This window comes from Copidosoma floridanum, unplaced genomic scaffold (genome assembly GCF_036245765.1).
Source record: "Copidosoma floridanum isolate Cflo_tuat_1 unplaced genomic scaffold, Cflo_Japanese_pri ptg000030l, whole genome shotgun sequence".
NCBI classification, from domain to species: domain Eukaryota; kingdom Metazoa; phylum Arthropoda; class Insecta; order Hymenoptera; family Encyrtidae; genus Copidosoma; species Copidosoma floridanum.
Genome location: NW_028321907.1, coordinates 3,592,410 through 3,611,581, shown reverse-complemented (window position 1 = coordinate 3,611,581; position 19,172 = coordinate 3,592,410). Strand labels below are relative to the sequence as shown.

Below are 19,172 nucleotides of genomic sequence, written 5' to 3'. Positions count from 1 at the left end.
GTGCACGGCGTTCCAGCTCTTTCACTCTCGCGGCAGTGGCTCCAGCTATTGATCGGAGGCCGAGCGGGGTCAGAGAGTAGCACGGCACAGTGCATCCGGTACTGTGGAGGTGTGCGCCCTCCCTTTGCCACTTCCTCTCTCGCACTACTGCACCCCCTTTCCGTGCGATGCGAGAGGGGCACCACACGTGATTTTATTTTTTTATCATTTGTCCATACATACGTTTATAAGGGTGCAGTATACGGATGACACGAGGAGCCTGTTAAAATCCGATGTCGCACATTCCGAGCCATTTTACCCGAGGATGACGGACGTTGTCTCGATTCTTTACGCGGACGCATGTAGCTCTGGCTTTTTTCCCTCAAATCATACATTGGACTACAGTTACTAAAAAAAAAAAAAAAAAAAAAAAAAGAAGAAAATACAGAGAACCGAGTGGAGGAAACGATATCATCGACAAGGAGAAAGAATTTCAGCCACCAGAGCATCGGCCGTACTTTACGGGCCTCCCTTTGACCTCGCATGTAATATACCTACGCACTTGGTCCATTATATGCCCACGGCAGTAGAAAAGAGAGAGAAAGAACAAGGTGGGCGACCGCGAAACGGCGCGATACCATCTGCCCACTGGCGCGCCGTTAACCGGCCTTTTAAGCCCCTATACGCAAATATATTCATGTGCCGACCGTAGCGCACGTATATACCGTATCACGGGTAGAAAAAAAAAACAAAAAAAAAAAAAACCAGCTCCGCCTCGAGATAGGTGGTATATTTTATTAGGGAAAGAGAGCCAACGTAGCGCATATATGTTTACTAATTAAAAACGAGCCCGCCACTGCTACCCCCCCCCCCTCGCGCGGACACGCGTGCGTCGAAATTGCCCGGCTCGCGTATACTTAATAACACGCCGAGGCGCGATTTTTATACACGCGGGAGGCCTATACGCGACGTTTTTCTTTTTCCTCCTATTTATTCACTTCGTGCCGCTCTTTTGTATAATTATCCTTACGGCTCGCGCCACTGTATAACGTGATGGCCCGCTTTATTTGAAGAATATGTAATTGCATCGCATACACACGTGTTATAGGGGGCGTATACAAAATTATTGTGTATACCCTTATGCGTCGAAATTTTTTCCGACAAAGTCAAACCTCGTTGCCGTAATTCGTGTCAACGCGAAATGGAATGGTAGTTTTTTGAATAATTTGTATAGGCAGCCGCAGTCGAGGGTAAAAGAAAAAAAAAAAAAATCTTGGATTTAATTGCGCCGTTTAAAACTTTGCCAGGAGCACGACGCTTATTACGAGCGTGCCTAATCTGATGGAGATTTTTTTTTTTTTTTTTTCTCCACCTTCCGTTTGCATTACGATACAAAATCTGTATGAAAATGACTCATTTCCCCTGGTTATCTCGGATATACCCAGAGATACAAAAATGCGTACAGCACTCGTCCGGCAAAAAAATCATATGTATGGATGATAACCCATCGGTAAGCACTTACCTCGTTGGTGTTCCATCGATGCCTCTGCGTGGGAAAGTGCTCTGCGCGAGGTAGGGTCTCCAAATTCTCCGGCAGCTTAATCGGATCTCCGTCTAGGCGTGCAACAGAAAAAAACAAATTTTCTTTTCTTTTTCCACTCATGTATATAAAATATATGCGCGCGTGTGCTCTTTGGCAACTCGTTATCACCCCGATGGCGGGCATATAAGCCATCACGTGGAAGGGTGTTAACTCGATTTCAAACTCCGGGTGAGTTAATGTTCGTCGTGCGCGAAACAAAAAAGATCTTTCCTCTGGAGACGCGAAAGTTTGAGCGAGCGTTTACGTATAAGATATAAGCCACCCTCGGGAGAGGGGGGGGGGAAAGGAACTCGTCTCCGACGTGGACGAGGGAAATAAGGGGTCCGAGAGCGCACAACTTGGGGGAGTAGGGCGTCTAGCCTCTGACCCCGTTCCATAACACATCTCCGCGCGATCGGTGGACAGGGGCAAGGGGGGCAGATATTCGCTCGGCAACAGCGCGTGTATACACCAGCTCGTCGGGGCAGCTCTAATGACCGGTCGTGTGTTTTGTTGCTTCTCCCCCAAACAACGGCGGGTAGACGTGAACAGCTCCTGCGGCCAACAACTCGCGTTGCCGATTGAAATTCTTGGTAAATTATGCCGGGAGCCGAGCTAAATTGCGAGACGTCTCGACTTTTGGAATTCGACCGAGGCGTTTTACCTTACTTTTTTTGGTCTCATTTTTTTCCCATCGATCCAGCCGGTGTTGTTTGTACTATATACACTGGGTGAGCCGATGAATTTTGGAATCGCCTCGGGGACGTGTAACGGTTTTGTCCATCTTAGAGCCAGGGGCTATTGCGATGGTATAAAAGAAAACGGCAAAAACGTACGTACAATTTACGAGCCGAACTAGCGGGACAAAGAGCATTAAGAATGTCCCTGTGTGTATCGAGTGGCCAATAAAAACGATCGAAAGTCTCGACTTCAGGGGTCCTCGGAAGCAGCTCGGCTCGAGGATCGAAAAAAAAAAAAAATAGCCAAAGATAGAACGGGTGGGTTGGAGGGGGGGGCTGGGGTCACGCTCGCGCTGACCAGTGTAAGTACACTCTCTGATACCGCTGCCAACACTGTGTATATGTGTTTCGCCATTATCAATTCAAATGACGGAAACAAAGCAAGTGTGGCCGCCAGTGTTGCATGTGTGCCTATACGCGAGTGAGTGTCGATATTTGCATGTACGACAGGCATCATTGAGCAGACGAAGGGAGGACAAAGGGAGAGGGTGTATAAAAAGAAGAAGAAGAGCCGTGTAAGCACGTGATGAAATGGGGGGTCGGGGGAGCCAAGATTCATGTGCCGTCACACACATCGAGGGAGATAGGGACAGCACTTGTATGTATACGTACATACGAGGGGAACAGTAACGAGCCCGAGACACGGAAGAAAGTATTACAAAGCGCGAACGTCGCACGGCCATATCCTCCGTGTCTTGAGCACCATGTGCTCCTCGTGCCCCCTCCCCCCCCTCGTTGTGCCTCGGTGTGTATATATAGGTATGTGTGCATGGTTCCCTTGAGGCATGCGCAAATGGGCTTCCTCCCCCCCCCCTGGTATATGGTGCACGCGCCACCACTACTGGCACACATTCCCCGAGAGCAGCAAATCCACCCTCCCTCTCGTTGCTGCTTCCCCCCTGGTTGGATTGCGTGCGACGCCGTTTGTCCCCTTCCTCCCCCGTGGCAGGTGTATAATTTGCGATTCCAGTGGCCGGTTTATGGAACGCGCGCGATCGTTCTCCCTTGTGTTTATTGAGGATTACTCGACCACCGCCCGTTACTGTAGCTCTACTCTGGCCCACCGATGCCTCCTCGATGTATAAATCCCAGTCCTCGCCGGCCGAGGATCGGAGCTTGGGGATCGATCCGTGATGTCTCTCTCCTCCTCGTCACGTGTTGTGTGCACATGAGTTTTTTTTTTTTTTTTTTTTTTTTTCTTTTTTTTTCGCGCTCACACACATTGTGAATAATTCTTATTTCTACGCAATTTTACTATATACTATGTATTGTGAGGAGATAAAAAATATACTAGCAGAGTAAGCAAATTTTATTTTTATGCGTCATACATTACGAAGGTTTTTATTGATTTCCTCTAAAATGATAATTGTAATAATTGTTTGTACAAAAAAATATTACGTAAAAGCTCTCTATAAGTATAAATGCAACTACTGTGATCGTAATAATAATTTTGATCAAGGCTAAAATAATCTCCCTTAAGGAGTTCAAAATCGCATTGTCAACGTAACAAAAGAAACAAAATCATAAATAATAACGATTACTTTAGCATGTCAAACCTTAGAGTTATGATGTAAAACTTAATTCTAGAAATAATGTGAGTTTTTCTTTTAAGCGTTTCGGGAAGAGGATACATACGAAGGGATAATCATACATAATCTGTTGGATGAAAGGATCAAACTCTTTTATTCAAAATTGTTCTGGGTATATTTTTGAAAGGGGGGGGGAAAAAAGTTATTGGCAAGTATACAATACTACGAAGAACTTTTCAAGCATAATAATAATGATAAAAAAATTTCAGTGCAGCAAAAACCATACTTGTTTCTTTTTTTTTTTTTTTCAAATAATTTAATGTATCATACTAATGATAAAAGTAGTAGTACAAATCTGTAAAAAAACTTATATATTACATGAAGCATCTATAAACTATTCGAAAACAAACAAAATGATAATAAATTGTTATGCAGTGTGTGTGTGTTGAAAAACCAAAAAAAAAAAAAAAAAAGAAAAAAAAATCTACGAGTAAAGGTAGTGTCGTAATGAAAAACTCGTCGAATCGAGTGCGGATCGAAAGAATAAAAGACAAAAAAAAAAAAAAATAAATAAATAAAATAAAATGAATAAAAAAGTATAAAAAGTACAGCAGCCCAGAAGCTCTATTAGCATTGTCAGCCGGTGCAGCGCGGGAAGTCGCGCACTGATGAAAAAATGCAAAAGTGCCAGCAGCATGTCTGCGTATCAGCGAATAGATATAGGGAAAGAGAGATCGGCAGGCACAGCATCACCGTGGAGGATCCACCGACTCACTTGGTGCGAGGGGCGTCGGGTACGTCGCGTGGTAGACGACCCTCTGCTGGGCATGGTGACCTCCGCCCGCGCCGGGACCACCACCAGCGGCACCGTAGCCCGCCATCATCTGGCCGGCCGCGGCGCCCGCCTGCCCGCCAATCACCACGAGCTTGTTGCAATTGCGGCCACGCATCAAAACGACGTGCACGACGTCCTCCTGATCGCCACCGACGTGCCCCGGGTGCTGCTCTCCTCCTGACTCGCTCGGCTATCTGTTCTCCCCTCGGCGGACGGGGGCCGGTTCATCCTCGGGGCCGCGACGCCCCAGCCTCCTCGACAGCCGAAAAAACTCGCTGACCCGCGGCTGGTCCCCACCAACGATTGGCTGCTCTTGGTGATTGAGGCGCCGACGCTGGGGCACATCGCCGCGCAAGGACGGACCACCGGCCCACGTGGCCGAAGACGACGCTGACGACGACGAGCGCGGCAGTCTCCTCTTCCTCTTTCGACCGCCACCTCCTCCTCCCCCGCCGCCGCCACCACCACCTGTCCCCTCTTCCACCTCCACCTCCTCGCCACCTCCTCCACCTCCGGCGGCAGTTGTCGCCTGAGACCTCGTCGTGGGACGCGAGAGCCGAGACACGGTGATCCTGATTCCCCTTCGCCCCTCTTGCTCCTCGTTCCTCCTCGACTCGCGTCTTTTCGTTGTGCCAAAGGCTATTCTTCCTCCTCCTCCTCTTGCGATTAATTCTAAGTTACAACACCGAACCCGTCCCTTTTGCGCGCGTATGTACGCTCGCTCGGGACAAAATAATGTACCTTAAAGCTACAGAGTCCTGGACCCCCTCGGTGAAAAGAGAGAGTGAGAGCAAGGGACAACCAAATCATGCACCATTGGAAGAAAGAACAGGCCGAGAGAAGGGAAAGTCGTCGCGCACGTGATCAGTTTTTTATTTTTTCCCCTCGGTCACTTTTACCCCGCGTATCCTGTGATTTATCGATCACCAAAAAAAAAAAAAATTAAACTTATTTCACACGGATGTCACTTTTTTTTTCTTCTTTCTTCTCCGTTTGGTCGAGCCGTACGATGTACGCAACGTCCGTGCAAGTAGTAACAGACGAGCTATGGTCAGACAATCCCAACGTGAAGATGTGGTTTTTTTTTTTTTTTTTTTTTTTTTTGACAATTTGACTCTTCCTTCTTGGATGACTCTTGTTTTCGTTCTTTGTCGTACAAAAAGTGTTGTTTACAAACTCCTTGGGCTCCCTTTACTTCTGTTGCTCGGCGTCTTCGGACAGTAGAAGTAGTAGTAATAGACGAAACGGTCAGACAGCAAAGAGCTTACGTATACGACGGACGGGGCAGCGGATGGCGCGTGTCATTGCAATAAACAAACAACAGTAGTACACGGCAGAAGAGAAAGAGAAAGAGAGAGAGCGAGTGCGCGTGTTGTTGGTGCTGCTCGAGAGAGGCCCCGCGTGTCTGCTCCCGAGCGGCGGGAGCCGCAGAGTGAGCCAGTCCGCCAGCGAGGAGAGCGCGCGCCTGCCCGAACTACTCTCTCTCCTCCCCCCCGCTTCGCTTCGCGTGCGTGCTCCAGAGAACTCGAGCCCTCTCTCTCTTGGCTTGCAACTCGCGCACACCACCCCCTGTGCAGCTACCGCCCGGCTGGAGCAGCTTTCGAAAGAGCGATCCAGCCACAGCCCAGCGCCGCCCGTCCCCCTTCCTTCCCTTTTCCCTTCCAACTCCGTTTTCCTCTCGTTCGAGGCGCCCCCACCTCGGGGAGACATTTTCCCCGTTTCGAGCTCGCCCCGACTCTTCGGTACGCGCCAGAGAATTACACACACGTCCACGCCGTCTCGGGAAGTTTTCGACACCCCGCGTCCGTCCGTCTGTCTGCGGCTGTGTATATAGGTGGTGTAGCTTCACGGAGTAGAGTATAGAAATAGTCCTTGCGGCTCACTGGCGTGACGATTGGAAATTCTTTTTTCTCCCCCACCCCCGGTTTCCTTGTCTCGTGAAGCATGAATGCGAGCGGGGCTTGGAGGAGTCGACGAACGGGACTTTGAAAAATGCATCAAAGAGCCGAGACGGTCCCTCGCGGTGACGGCCCCAGACTCGTTTCCTCCGCGGCGCCTGCACATGTAGCACAGATGGCGAGTAGGTGCGGTAAATCAGGCGCTATGCATATATATCGACGGAGCCGATGTAGATCACGATCCTCCCCCGCGAACAGAGGCAAGTGGATATATATTCGGTTCGCACTTTGGGCGCACCTGGGGCACACGCGGGCACGTATTGGTACGGGGACACGTGGAAAAGCAATAAGTCAATCCGTTCTGCATGCAGGCCGTCTTAAGAATATTCGCGCGACCTGCCGGGTATGTATCGATGAATAATTCGATCGGCTCTCTCTCTCGGTGCTGAATTATTCCTCGTTGTCTCCGGGGGTGTATTCCGTGTGGTTTCCTCCGTCGCCCCATCTCCTGTTTTGCATTTTTCGAAACTGGCAAGACCACGTTTCTGCATCCCCACCGTTGTGTATACCCACGTTTTTCTTTGCACGTACGCAATATCGACCACTTTATTTGCTCGCTGTAACTTGTACTTTTTCTTTTCAGGCCAAGTTGTACAATCAATCGTACGCGCGAAAGGGTTTTGCAAAAAAAAAAAAAGAGAAAAAAAAAAAATGTATCCTCACGCCATTACCTAGTTTACAATTCGTAAGCGGATCGTCCATATTTCGTTGGAGGTTTCGCGATGGATGTGGGTACGCGCGCCACTTGGCCGAGCGCAGCCCGCGGGTAAATAGAAACACCGAGAAATGGAGGATTCGGAGTAGGCCGCGGCTTGCAATTAATAAAAAAAAAAAGTATTGGCCAAATTCTCTTGCTCGCAAAAGAAAAGTTGGCCGCGTTCTCGCGTCGCCAGGAGAAAAAAAGAAACCAGAAGCGAGTCTCTCGCGTGGAAGGGCAATAAGTCAATCCGTTGTTTTATACACGCTCGCGCGCATGGCTTGGCAACAGCGGCCCGCGACTCCTCTTATCGTGGAATCGATAAATAATTCGATCAAAAGGTCGCTTAATGCTAGCCCAATCTTGCGTGCTCTCCTTTTCCTCCCCTATCCCGAAAATTACGACTCAACTTACCGTGACTTACCCCCCCCCCCCTATCCAGAAATAAAAGCTCTTTCGATGCGCCCCCGCATATACACAAGCTTTAATCGCGCAAAACAAACGAGAGATTTATCGCGCGCAATATACAAAAAAAATAAATAAAAAAAAAAAAAAAAAAAAACTCTCTTTGCGCGATTGTTCACATGCTGTGGGGATTGACACAAAATGATGAAATTTTGAATCGCATCGGCGCGGGTATAGGCGTGGAAAACTCGTTGGCGAGAAAATAATAAATTGTGCCAGAGGCGCGGGGTATTAATCAGCCTCGGCCCATCTCCCGCGAATAAATTAAAACGAGGAAGAAATAAAAAAGGTCCTGACAAGGATAATTAATTAATTTGATCTCCGGGTTGATCGAGGGTTGGATGGCGGGGGGAGAGCTGCAGTTCCATGTCAAACGGCTAATCAGCGGATCATCGACGACACGTCGATGGAGAGGGGAGCTTTTGAAATTAAGCGTCGAGAGGGCAGGAGTAGCACGTGGACGTGTTGTGTATAGCCAAGCCCCTCTAGGGGTAGGAAGGGTATCGGAAAAAGCACGCGAACCCGGAGGTGGTCGGCTCTGGCTAGCGAGCGCTTGATAAATGGATTATTTACTTGAATAATGCAGAGTGGAAGTGGACGCCGCTCTCTCTCTCTCTCTCTCTCCTCGAATTTCAACGCTGTTGGCAAGTACAGCCTACAGAGTGTGTGTACGCGTGTAGTTTACCGGCGCCACCAGCCGGTCATTTCTCTCTCGTTTTCGCTCTCTGTCCCGACTACTGTGTATGCACTACAGCGAGGGCGCGAGTACAAATGCGACGGGGGGGCGAGAAATCGGTTTGTATACTCCGTTGGACCAACTAGTTTTGCCACCACCTGCTCGGGCATCTTGTTGCGCTTTTTTAATACTCGTACGACTTTTTTTTTTTTTTTTTTGTAAAATCTATTAAAAGTTAAGCGTCGATCGAGCGCAATCAAAGTCGAGGCGATCAATTGATCATTTATTGCGACTCCCGTCCTCTCCTCCCCAAACGCAAGACACGTGGCTCGGATCGCATTTTTTTGACCTCAACTTTTCCAAAGACTAACGAAAAAACACAGATAGGTCGCCTACTCGCGTTTTCGAAACCCAATTTTTCTCTGACCCACTTTCAACGATCGATTTATCTCGTGGACCGAAAAAAAATATATACACCATTGGAATTTACTGTTCCCCCTCTTCCGTGAGCCTGGCCTGGCTCCGGCATATTATTCTGCTGATTTTCAAAACGGGTTATTTGGTTTTCTAAAGGTGCAAAAAAAAAAAAAAAAAAAAAAAAAAATCTAGACTTCAACAACACGAGCTGGCAGTACAGAACACGGAAAAAAAGTGTCTTAATGCTCTTATCTCGGCAGGGTATAAACCCTATCGGCTCCACAAGCCCGGAGTTTTGCACGCGCGCCTTAATTAAAAGGAAGGATAAACAGAGCGCTCGCAGCTGCACCTCGCCCTTTCCCTCGACAAAGCGAGGGGAGGATGGAAAATTTAAGGGAGAACTCGGATTATCACGACAAGGTGCCTTTCCTCCTCCAGGTATAGGGCGCCCGCCTAGAATTTTAAGAACCACCTATACATGGATCTCTTTCGGCTCTATTTATTTTTGAAAACCAACTCTGTCGATCGAGCTCTCGAAAAAATTCTAATCGCAGGACGCGCGGGTGGAGAAATGGCAAGTAGTCGCGCTCCCATTTCAAAACGCGTTTCGGCTCGTACATGTCCCGTGAATGTTTCATCGAATCTCGGGAGCCATGGACGCTACGGTGACACGTTTGGAAATATTTTATAAAGACACGCCCGTCACCTTAAACAGACAATCTCCCTTTTGCCATTCGGGCTGGAAATTGTCGCGTTTTCGTCCCCTTTCGAGGACGAGCTTGGACGTTTTTTTTTTTTTTTTATTCCCACGGAGGCAAAAAAAAATAATAATAAAGTACAACCTTCGGCTCGCCCGAGAGGGAGAGGGCTAAAAATCACTTTATCCCTATCGAGGGAATCTGATTAATAGCCGGATTCGCGAGTGCACTGTTACCGTACGTATCGTGTATGTACGTATACACACACGGTGGGGATTTCCCGGGGATTAGGTGCACGTCCCTGAGATACAACACGTGTGCGCCCGTGAGTGCGTTACATTGTATTATGCAAAGCCCACCTTCCCTTCCTTCCTTGTTTCTCTCTCCCTCTCGCAATGGCTGCTATCTGTACATGCACCTATGTACATTGCCGATGACTATTTTTTCCAACTTTTTAACAAATGATTTAATCCCCCCTCCAAAGAGTTCCCGTGGGTTCTTTTTTGGCTCGACGCTTGACGTTTTAGCGCGTGTACAATGTCGGGAGAGGAGGGAAACACGGAAATCTCGCCCGTACCCGAGTAGAGAGAACGGGAGCATTAGACTTTGAAGTCGACGAGGCGACTGTACACACGTGCGCGTTGGGAAGAAGAAAAAATGGAAGGAGAGGCCCGAGAGCCACAGGGGAGCGGGTGGATTTTTTGCGATTCTCCACCTGGGGGATTCGACGTCCTTTGGTTGGAAAAAGAAGAGAGAGGAAATTTCGTCGTTGGATCCAAGGGGTTGGCAGAGTAGCGAGTCCGCCGCGTGGGGAGGGGGGGCGTTCGTTAATCGATTCCGGCACGCTCGGAGCTCGTTTGCCCCGAAGCTCCTCGTCGAGAGAGAGGGAGAATAACCTAAGGGGGTTGACACGTACACCCCCGGCAGGGATGCCCCGCTGGGACGAGGTCGTGTACATATAACGCCGGGGACGGTGTTAGCGCCTAATGTGGCAAAACTCGATGACGACGGACTAAGCCGAGGCTCGTAATTTTGATACGGCAATTCCCCCCCCCCCTCCCAAGCGAGCGTTTATCTCGGCTTGGTCGTGTCATCGTGTCCGAGTACATGTACCAGCACGCGTAGGTGCTTTTTATTTCAAATCGGGAACAAATCGATGCGTTAGATGGACAAACTCGAGCGTGGACGTTGAGGAGGTGAAGGAAACCACGGGCGGAATCACCTGTCGGTCTTTCAAGATCAATTTGCGTGTCGAACGTTGTTTTTTTTACCCCCCGTGCGTCTCTTTATTTTTTTTTTTTTAGGAGCGTCGATTCCTCGTAACTTTTCTTTTTCACGTTATGTCTCTCAACAGAGGACACTCTGTTGGCTCGGGCGCCTCATCTCCCATACTCGCGAAAACCCAAGCTTGGGGAAAAAAAAGAAACAAGGGTACGAAAAAATTCAAACTCCCTCAAATAATCTCAACGTACTGCAAACAGGGGAGCACTCGACCCGAGACGTGATCCCAATTCCTCCCGAATCTCTTTTCTCCCAAAAGGAGCTCGGACGTGCACAGGTCGCCGGTCGTTAGTCGTCCCAGCAGTTGTGGACGTATACATGGATACTCGATAAAAGAGAAACGAAGAGCTAGAGACAATCAATAGGGTTGCCACGACCCGTCACGGACCGTTTTCTTTTTTTTTACACGTTTCGGACAGCTCGTTCAAAACGCCCATTAGTTTACCTCGTTTCGTATCAAGATAATGACGTGTCGTTCAATTGAGCTCGAGACCGAGTTTACGCGCAATTTCAAAGTCTCATTACCCACGAAACGCAACGAGGAGCGTAACTTCCGTTTAAAAAAGTTTTTAACCAACCGTACCATCATCTCATTAGCTGTAAAGCTGGTTGTTTTGCGGCAATTGAATCTCAAAACGGGGTTAAAAACGCGTTTCGCGGGTCAAACGTCAATTGACGAGTAAAATAGCCCCGTTGGCTGAAAAACACGCGAAACCCATTGTGCAGCCCGCGGAGTCGGGCTTCCGAGAAGATTTTGGTTGCGAAGAGGAAGTAAGGAAAGAAAAACGGAGCGGTTGCGGCTCTCAAAGTTTTTCCATTCAGAGGGAGAAAAACCCACATCGAAAATGCACGAGTCGGGAAAAAGTGGACGAACTTCAAAAGGAAGCTCGCGGAGAGGGGGGGGGAGAGGCAAAAAGCGGCCCCGTTTGCCCGGATGGTTTTCAAAATTAGCCAAGAAAGGAAATACCCGCGCGGGGATGAGACCCGGAGGTGGAGAAAAGAGAACACGGTAACCCAGAAACCGGAGTTTGGGCCGGCGGCGGTGACTGCCGGGGCTGCTAAAGAACAGCCCCTCGTGGGACCCGAAGCTGGCCCGTCTCGTGACCTCATCTTATTTTTCCTTTTGAGAAGCCAACGCAGCTCACACCGATCGATCGGTTCTTCTTACTTCAGCGGGGGTATGTATGGGAGAGATGGAGAAACAAAGCCTAGCTTGGGTCTGCCCAAGGGGAAGAGGCCAAGTCCAAGAGAGACAAAAATGCCCAAGAGGGAAAAGAGTGGTGCTGGGTAGCGGTCGGGAGGGTCGATAGCACCACGGTCGCCTCCCTCTCGCTCGCTCTTCTGCTGTCACGGTCGTGCGCAATCGGATAGAGTCTCTCTCTCTCTCTCTCTCTCTCTCTGGGTTTAGTGATAGAGAGATAGAAAATGGTATACCTGTACACCTCTACGTACTCGTGTAGACTAGGCTCGGCGATGTACATGTACGGCTACTTTTAAGGGTTATCCGCGCTCTGAATGGCCTGCTCTTAAACGGGGCCGCCCCACCAGGTAGCAGCTAGTGATCTACGTTACACCGGTGCTAGAGTACGTGATTTTGCTTGTTTCTTCCCTTGTTTTTTTTTTTTTTTTTTTTTTTTTTTTTCCAAGCGTCCGAGCGTTCAACAGTGACGAAACGTCCTCTCAAAGTAGATACATGCGAGTTTGGTCAGACGCGTTTTTTTCCCGTTGAGTTTGGTATGCAGTTTGCAAGTTTATTTTTGTTTTCTGTTTCCCAAACTAAAGAGAAGCCGTGGGAAAATGGTCGAGTCTCCAGCTGTCCAACTTTATTGAAGAACACACCGATTGACAGATCGCTAAGCTACACATGCACAGGTTCGCGTTATCCACGCGAGGCGAGCCGATGAATTTTTATCGGCTACTTGGCTCGGATCCTGCCGCGTTAATATACCTCCTCTTCTTCCCCATCGCGCTCCAACTATTTCGGCTTTCCGCGAATAGAGTCGATCGATTATTGACTATATATTGTATGCACATTCGGTGTAAATTACACTTTTTTCCTCTTTTTTTTTTTCCTTCTTTACATAACATGTGTGCAAATCGATTTTACGTTTGATGAATTTCGTTCGCTGTACATCACGTATTTTTCCGCGCTAGATCCGAAAATAAAAAAAGAGAGGGATAAGGGGGAAGGGCTCCGAGTAAAGAATTCAATATGCCTCGGCCACGGAGAGCGGCCGGGGCTCCGAGGGGAAAAGGAAAGCTCAGCCGGACGAAATTAAATTAAAAGCACCGCACCCCCTCGCTCGTGTAGAAACGACAGAAAGAGAGAGATACCTAAACTTGGAGGTACTTGTCGCTTCGCGTACTCTGTAGGTAATCCTCGCTCGATCATTAGTCAGCATATATATATACATGCAAGGACTTTTTCTCGCGTCCCAGGAAGAAAAGAATCAAGTTGGGCGGGAGAAGAAAAAAGGCCCTCGGTTCTCGCGTGGAACGTGTCTGGCTGCCGTGTTGTACGCTACACGCGTATATCAGCTACTTGGAATGCAGGCCGGACTTCTGGGGCTCTGCCGGCGTAACGAATCAATATAGCCGATCGACTCTCCCTCCATCCTGCTGCTGTGCTGTGTATAGCTGTGTGTATGTGTGTACTGTATACTCCGAAATTGGGACTTTACTGGCCGGTTGATTGTTTTATCGCTCCTTATATACCCACACATACATACATACATACCTCGGTGTGAAAAAGGGCGAAATCAATGTGCAGTCGGTGTGCGCGTGATCGTTAAGCTTTTCCTCGCGTTTTTACCCATTTTTCAGTTTCTTACCTCCCCTTCCCTACGGCTATGATGATGATGATTGACCGATTTTTTTTTTTTTTTTTTTTTTTTTTTCTCTTTTACTCAGTTTTCAAGAGGAAATCAATAGGAAAACAACCAAAGCTATATCGTACAGGCGAATAAATTAAGCGTCCCGCGCGTGCTCGTTTGAGCGACTAATAATGTAATACGGGCACGCCTACTTGTTGGGCACAATTACACGTTGCGGAACTTGACAGCCCGAGTTACTTGTGTGTGTTATACTTACACTCGAGAAAATCTAAATGCCTTTTTATCGTGGCGTATATTAATAAACCAACAGCACTCGCGGCTCATTCGAGGAAAACTAGCGGCTGATAAATCACGTGAACTCGACGCGCGCATCGATCCGCGTACAAGCGTCATTTCGACCGGGGAAGAAAAAATAAATAAACAAATAAATAAATAAACAGCGCCGAGTGGTTTGATGGCGCCTGAGCGACTGAACTATTTACAAGTGACACTTGGGCCATACGGACAACGAATGTATATTCTAGTTTTACGCGTGTATAGGTACATAACACTCAGATGTAGGGGCTTTAATGCCACGCTGCACTCGAATTTTAACGCCGCGCCTCTGTACTCGTCGTTTCGTTGGTTGTTTTTCTCTTTGACTTCCCTTCTCTCGTTCGGGCGTCATAAACTGGGAGAGGTGAGTGTCGGCGACACGTATATGCGCTGCGGGAAAAATTCCCTCGGAAAAAAGGTCCGCGTCGGTACGGATCGATACTCAAATTACGCGCGCATTTCTCAAAAAAAGACATGCACGATGAAGGAGCGTCTCTCGTTTCTGGTGTACTCGGCGGCTTAAGATACAAAAGATGGCAAAACAGGCTTTTTCTCGTCCCACTGTCGCCGATCGACTTTGTTTAAAATTTAAATAATAGAGTCCAAGTAGTCTCGCGACACATGTCGTACTATACGAAATGCGGGAGGTAGGAGGGGTGGGGGTGCAAAAACTCGCGACTTCTTATTCCGAATAATATCCAGAAGTAGGCGCTTCACCTTGTTTCCCTCGCTTCTTCCACCGACTCGTATTTCTTTCTTTTTTCTTCCTCTTTTCCTCGTGCGCTGCTGACGAGTGGTGTACACGTCTCCGAGCTCCGTGTGTTATTACGTGCTATACTTGCGTAACACTTGTTCGAGCGATAAAAGCGGGGTAAGAGAAGGTGCTTTTTTTATGACGAGGATATAAAAAAAAAAAGAAAGAAAGAAAAAAAAGAGGGTGAGTGGCGGGTGCAGCTTGTATGATACCCGCGATTCGATTTGTTCAATACGTAATGAAAACGCGGTGGTGGTGGTGGTGGTGGTGGATCGGTGAGAAGGGCGACCTTTTATTTTACCGGCTTTTACGGTTTGCCTCTTTTTTTTACGTTTTATTTTTATTTATCTTTCTATTTTCGAGACTCGCGGCTCCTGATCCCGCGCCACGCCATAAAGCCCCCTCTTGAGTGCCTCTGTCTGTGAAAAATACAGTTTCTGGATGCCGAGCTGGTTGTGGGATCACTGCGAGATGTCAGAAAAATCAGTACGGTTCGTTTGGAAATTCGATGGGCAAACCAAAAAAAATTCACTCATCACTACCTTGATATAAGGAGCTTTTTCACGGATAAACCTACTTGCACTAAACCTAGGGATAAGTATATGTTGTTCCAAAGTCGTAGCAACAAACAGAAGATCATCCCAAAAGAGGGAATAAGTTGAAAAGTTTTATTCTGATTATTCTACGTAAATATACGTAAAAAAAAATAAGAAAAAAACTCTACTTTTTGGAGTCAAATCAAAGCTTTGCCTTTAAGAAAGCAAAAACGCAATCACCGCGAGCGCCTAAAACGTTCTCGAAACCCGAAAGGAAAAAAAAAAAAAACGCAACCTCTCGGGTGGTAAGGTAAGAGACATCAAGCCCAGCGAGGCAGCGCAGGCATAAAAGAGCACAGCGATAAAGCAACAATAAAGCAATGAAGCAATTTCGGGGAATAAAAATACCCAGCCACGTAAGGTGGGTACATGCACCAGCTGGTGTCCACAGGAAGGGCACACAAGACACGAGATAAGGGTCAGGCAATTGAAGAAAGAAAAAAAAAAAAAAACGCGAAGCCGTCGTAAAAGCCACCCACTCTGATACACCAGCGCCTTCTGTTCGAGACGATGTACACACACACACGGACAGCCAAGCGTGCAGAAGCTCCGCGCAATAAACGCCGAGTAAATCTCGCTCGCACACAGCACGATGGAGACAGAGATATAGCCAGTCGCATCCGGGCACGCGTATATCCCGGGGTGTACGGTTATAGTCGGTATAGGCTTCACCTGGTATACCTGTACGAGTGAACGGGCGTGCACCACCGTTATGTTGCGAGGATATGCGTGAGAGAGCGCGTAACGAAGCGACCAAATCCAAGCGACCCCTTCCCTACACCCCGCGGCAGTCGAGCACCGTAAACTATAATCCCAATTACAGCGAACGGAATTATCCGCGTAGAAACGTATATAGGCGCCGGCGGTGCCACACCGCAGCCGACGGCTTACGCACCCCCCCGACCGGTGCTGCTGGTTGTACGCGACGCGACAAAATGAATCGAGCTCTCTCTCTCTGGCCTAATATTTACGAAAGAACGAGCACCGGAGTTTGTGTATAGAGTAGGTAGAGGCTGCGCGGGCAACAGAGCGTACCGCTCCGATCGTGAAGTTGCGTCCAAGTTGGGTCGGGGCAGGGGCTCCCGCGCCCACTAATCCGAGGGGCTTCGCCCATGGAATTTAGTTCGCGTGTCTACGTACACATATATATATATATGGGAGTCTTGAGAATCCACGCTAATTGTACAACGTGGGTACAAGAGCTAAAAGAAAATTTGAAGAGTTTGAGCGAGGGGGAGAGAATCAGTAGTATAAGCCAAAACTGGTCAGACGGAGCTCTGTTCACGCACACCAAGTCACTCGTTCATTGGCGTGTAAAAGTGGAGTGGGACCAACGCGGAGCAAGACGAGAGACTTGTGCGCGTGAGAAAGTGACCTTGGGATGAGCGCGCGAGCTCGACCGGAACAAATAAAAAGAGACGGTTTGACGGGAATAAAAGGAAAAGTAGTCCGCTCCGCGGCAAACGTTTTTAAGGAGGAGACAACGGCACTGGCTCGCAACCAGAGAAATAAAGGAATATGAGCCTCTGTCCACACACTGTTGTACCCATGGCACACGAAGGGATGGCGGATGTAAATTGGCACTCGTTATAAATCGATTACCAACTTCGTATACGGGCACTACTTTGTGTCCCTGCACTTCCGTCTGCGCTGCCTTTTCCCAACGGTACACGGAAGTTACCTGTACAGAAGCGTACAGCATTAGAATATATACTATTCTCTCCGTGAAAAAGCTGGTGCGCGCAACTTGGCACACGATGCGCTCGTTCCTTTATTGATTCGGGCCATCGAAGAGTTCATTAGGTGTACGTACCCTCGCTCCATTTGCATTTTTGTCTCGATGAGAATTGCATAAACACTATTGTGTCGGTGTAAAACGGTACAGGCCGAGGGGTGGGTGGGCAATCAATACATTCCTTATTTTTTATATATACATGCATAGGGTGTATAGACTCACCAGTGCCGGGCACGTCCGTGGTGCCGGGGTCGTTCTTCTTCTCGGGGACGACGGTGACCTCGGTGCTCTTGCTCTGCTGTTGATCACCGCCCGCCGGCTCCTCGGTGCCGCTGTCGAACGACGCTTGTTTTTCCCCGACGCTCGGCTTGGCCGCGTCGCTTCCACCGAGGCTGTTGTTGTTGTTGTTGCTCTCGTCGCTCTTAGCCGTCGCACTCGCTGCCTTAACGGCAACGGGTTGCTGCAAGGGGGTCGTACACGGTATGTTATTCTAATGCAATTAAGCGCCGCCGGGGTTCTCTCGTTTGCGGAGCTTGAATTATGCCGGCGCGCGTACATCTCGAGATTTTACCTCCCACCCACCCTCGTTGAACTCAAAGTCGAAGGCTGCTTTCCCACCCTCTCTGTTTCGTTAAAACGACGGGGCTGAATTTTTCAGCCGTACGTCGTTGGCTGTTAATTTATAAATGAACAACCTCCCTCCCTTTGCCCCCGATGTTTCGGCCGAGCACTGCACGTCGAGTCGTTAAATCTCTCCTCTCCCAAAAAAAACCAAGCTCACTCCTCCGGAGACGTAAATAGTTGTATAGACGACAAGAATATTCTTAGAGAAAGACCCTCGCGTGCGCCCAGCAAGGATTGCGCAACCGTTTTATAAAACGCGGCAACGTTCTCTCGCGCAACAGTAAGAAATCGGCGGGTAGAAAATGGTGTACATATACCGGGGAGTGCGAGCGATGGAATATGCATATACATGCACGCCGACAAGACCTCGCGACGGACGCAAGGGAGCTTTACTTGCGTACATACCACCGTGACGGCGTGTAACCTCCCCCATTGACAGCTTCGCGTACACATGGTGTTACATCGTATATATACCTGTAGGCCAGTGGATGAGCGCACGACGACGATTCGGTTCTGATTGTGGTCGGTGGGGCTCGTGTTGGCCGTAGGAGGGCCAAGGGCATTGCAACGACGAGTGGTCGTAGTCGTGGTGGTCGTAGTCGTAGTTTGCGTCTTCGCGGCGATGGCCGGGTGGTGGTGGTGGTCATGGTGGTGGTGGTGGTGGTGATGGTGATGGGCCGAGCAGCCGTTTACCACCGGCGGTAGCCCGGCCAACGAGTGCTGCCTTATCACGAGGACGCTGCCCGCGGGCTCCAGCACCACCACCTGCCTCATGCCTCCTGCTGCTCGCCGATTATCCGTGAGCGCGTCCCACGAGGAGGTACATCTGGTTCGTCGCGCGCTCTGAAACAAAACAATGCCCGATCAATCAATATACTACAAGAGTCTTGTGCACTTAAAGTAAAAATACATGTACAACCGCATCTGGAAAAGTCAATCGCCCCCCACCCCTCCCTTTCCCCGAACGAAGAAAAGCAAATCCCAAACGGAATCGCTCGGTCTGTCCGGACTCGTCTGTTTCTACTTCCAGCGCCGTCGAGTGGGATCGTGATGAAAAAAAAGGAGGCGGGGGGTGGGGGGAGATATCGCCCGGGGGACTCTCTGGCCCCCGTGCGAGAGCCGGAAATATCGCACTCGCGCACACACGGGCCAAAATGCAATGAAAAATTCTGCTGACTGTGACGCGAGGGAGAAAGAGAGAGACGCACACACACACACAGGGATGTAGGGGAGGAGTCGCCGGGGGTGAATTTCGATGCTGCTCACGTGCGACTGAGCTAGCAATATAAAACAAAAAAAAAAAGGAACGGAAAGGAAGAATGGAGGAAGGCCAGCGAAAAATCGCGCAGACAGGGTCGGGGAGCAATCGCAATCGCGATGCACGAGCGGGCAGGAGGCTTCCTTTCTTTTCTTCGGTCGCAGCTATATAGCCCACGGAGAGAAAATGTATGTGTAGA

The 19,172-nt window shown here is 48.9% G+C and overlaps 1 protein-coding gene across 1 annotated transcript in view; it reads right to left on the bottom strand.

The window, feature by feature from the left end:
- Nucleotides 1–18,552, bottom strand: part of Camta (Calmodulin-binding transcription activator) — a 46,158-nt gene extending 27,606 nt beyond the window's left edge. The window contains exons 1-3 of the mRNA XM_089596181.1: nucleotides 18,190–18,552; nucleotides 17,314–17,551; nucleotides 1,502–1,593 (exon numbers count right to left, since the gene is read on the bottom strand). Of these exons, the coding sequence (XP_089452307.1) occupies nucleotides 1,502–1,593; nucleotides 17,314–17,551; nucleotides 18,190–18,489 (630 nt within the window). The 5' untranslated portion in view covers nucleotides 18,490–18,552. The remainder of the gene's footprint in view (nucleotides 1–1,501; nucleotides 1,594–17,313; nucleotides 17,552–18,189) is intronic.
- Nucleotides 18,553–19,172: the final 620 nt, after the last annotated feature.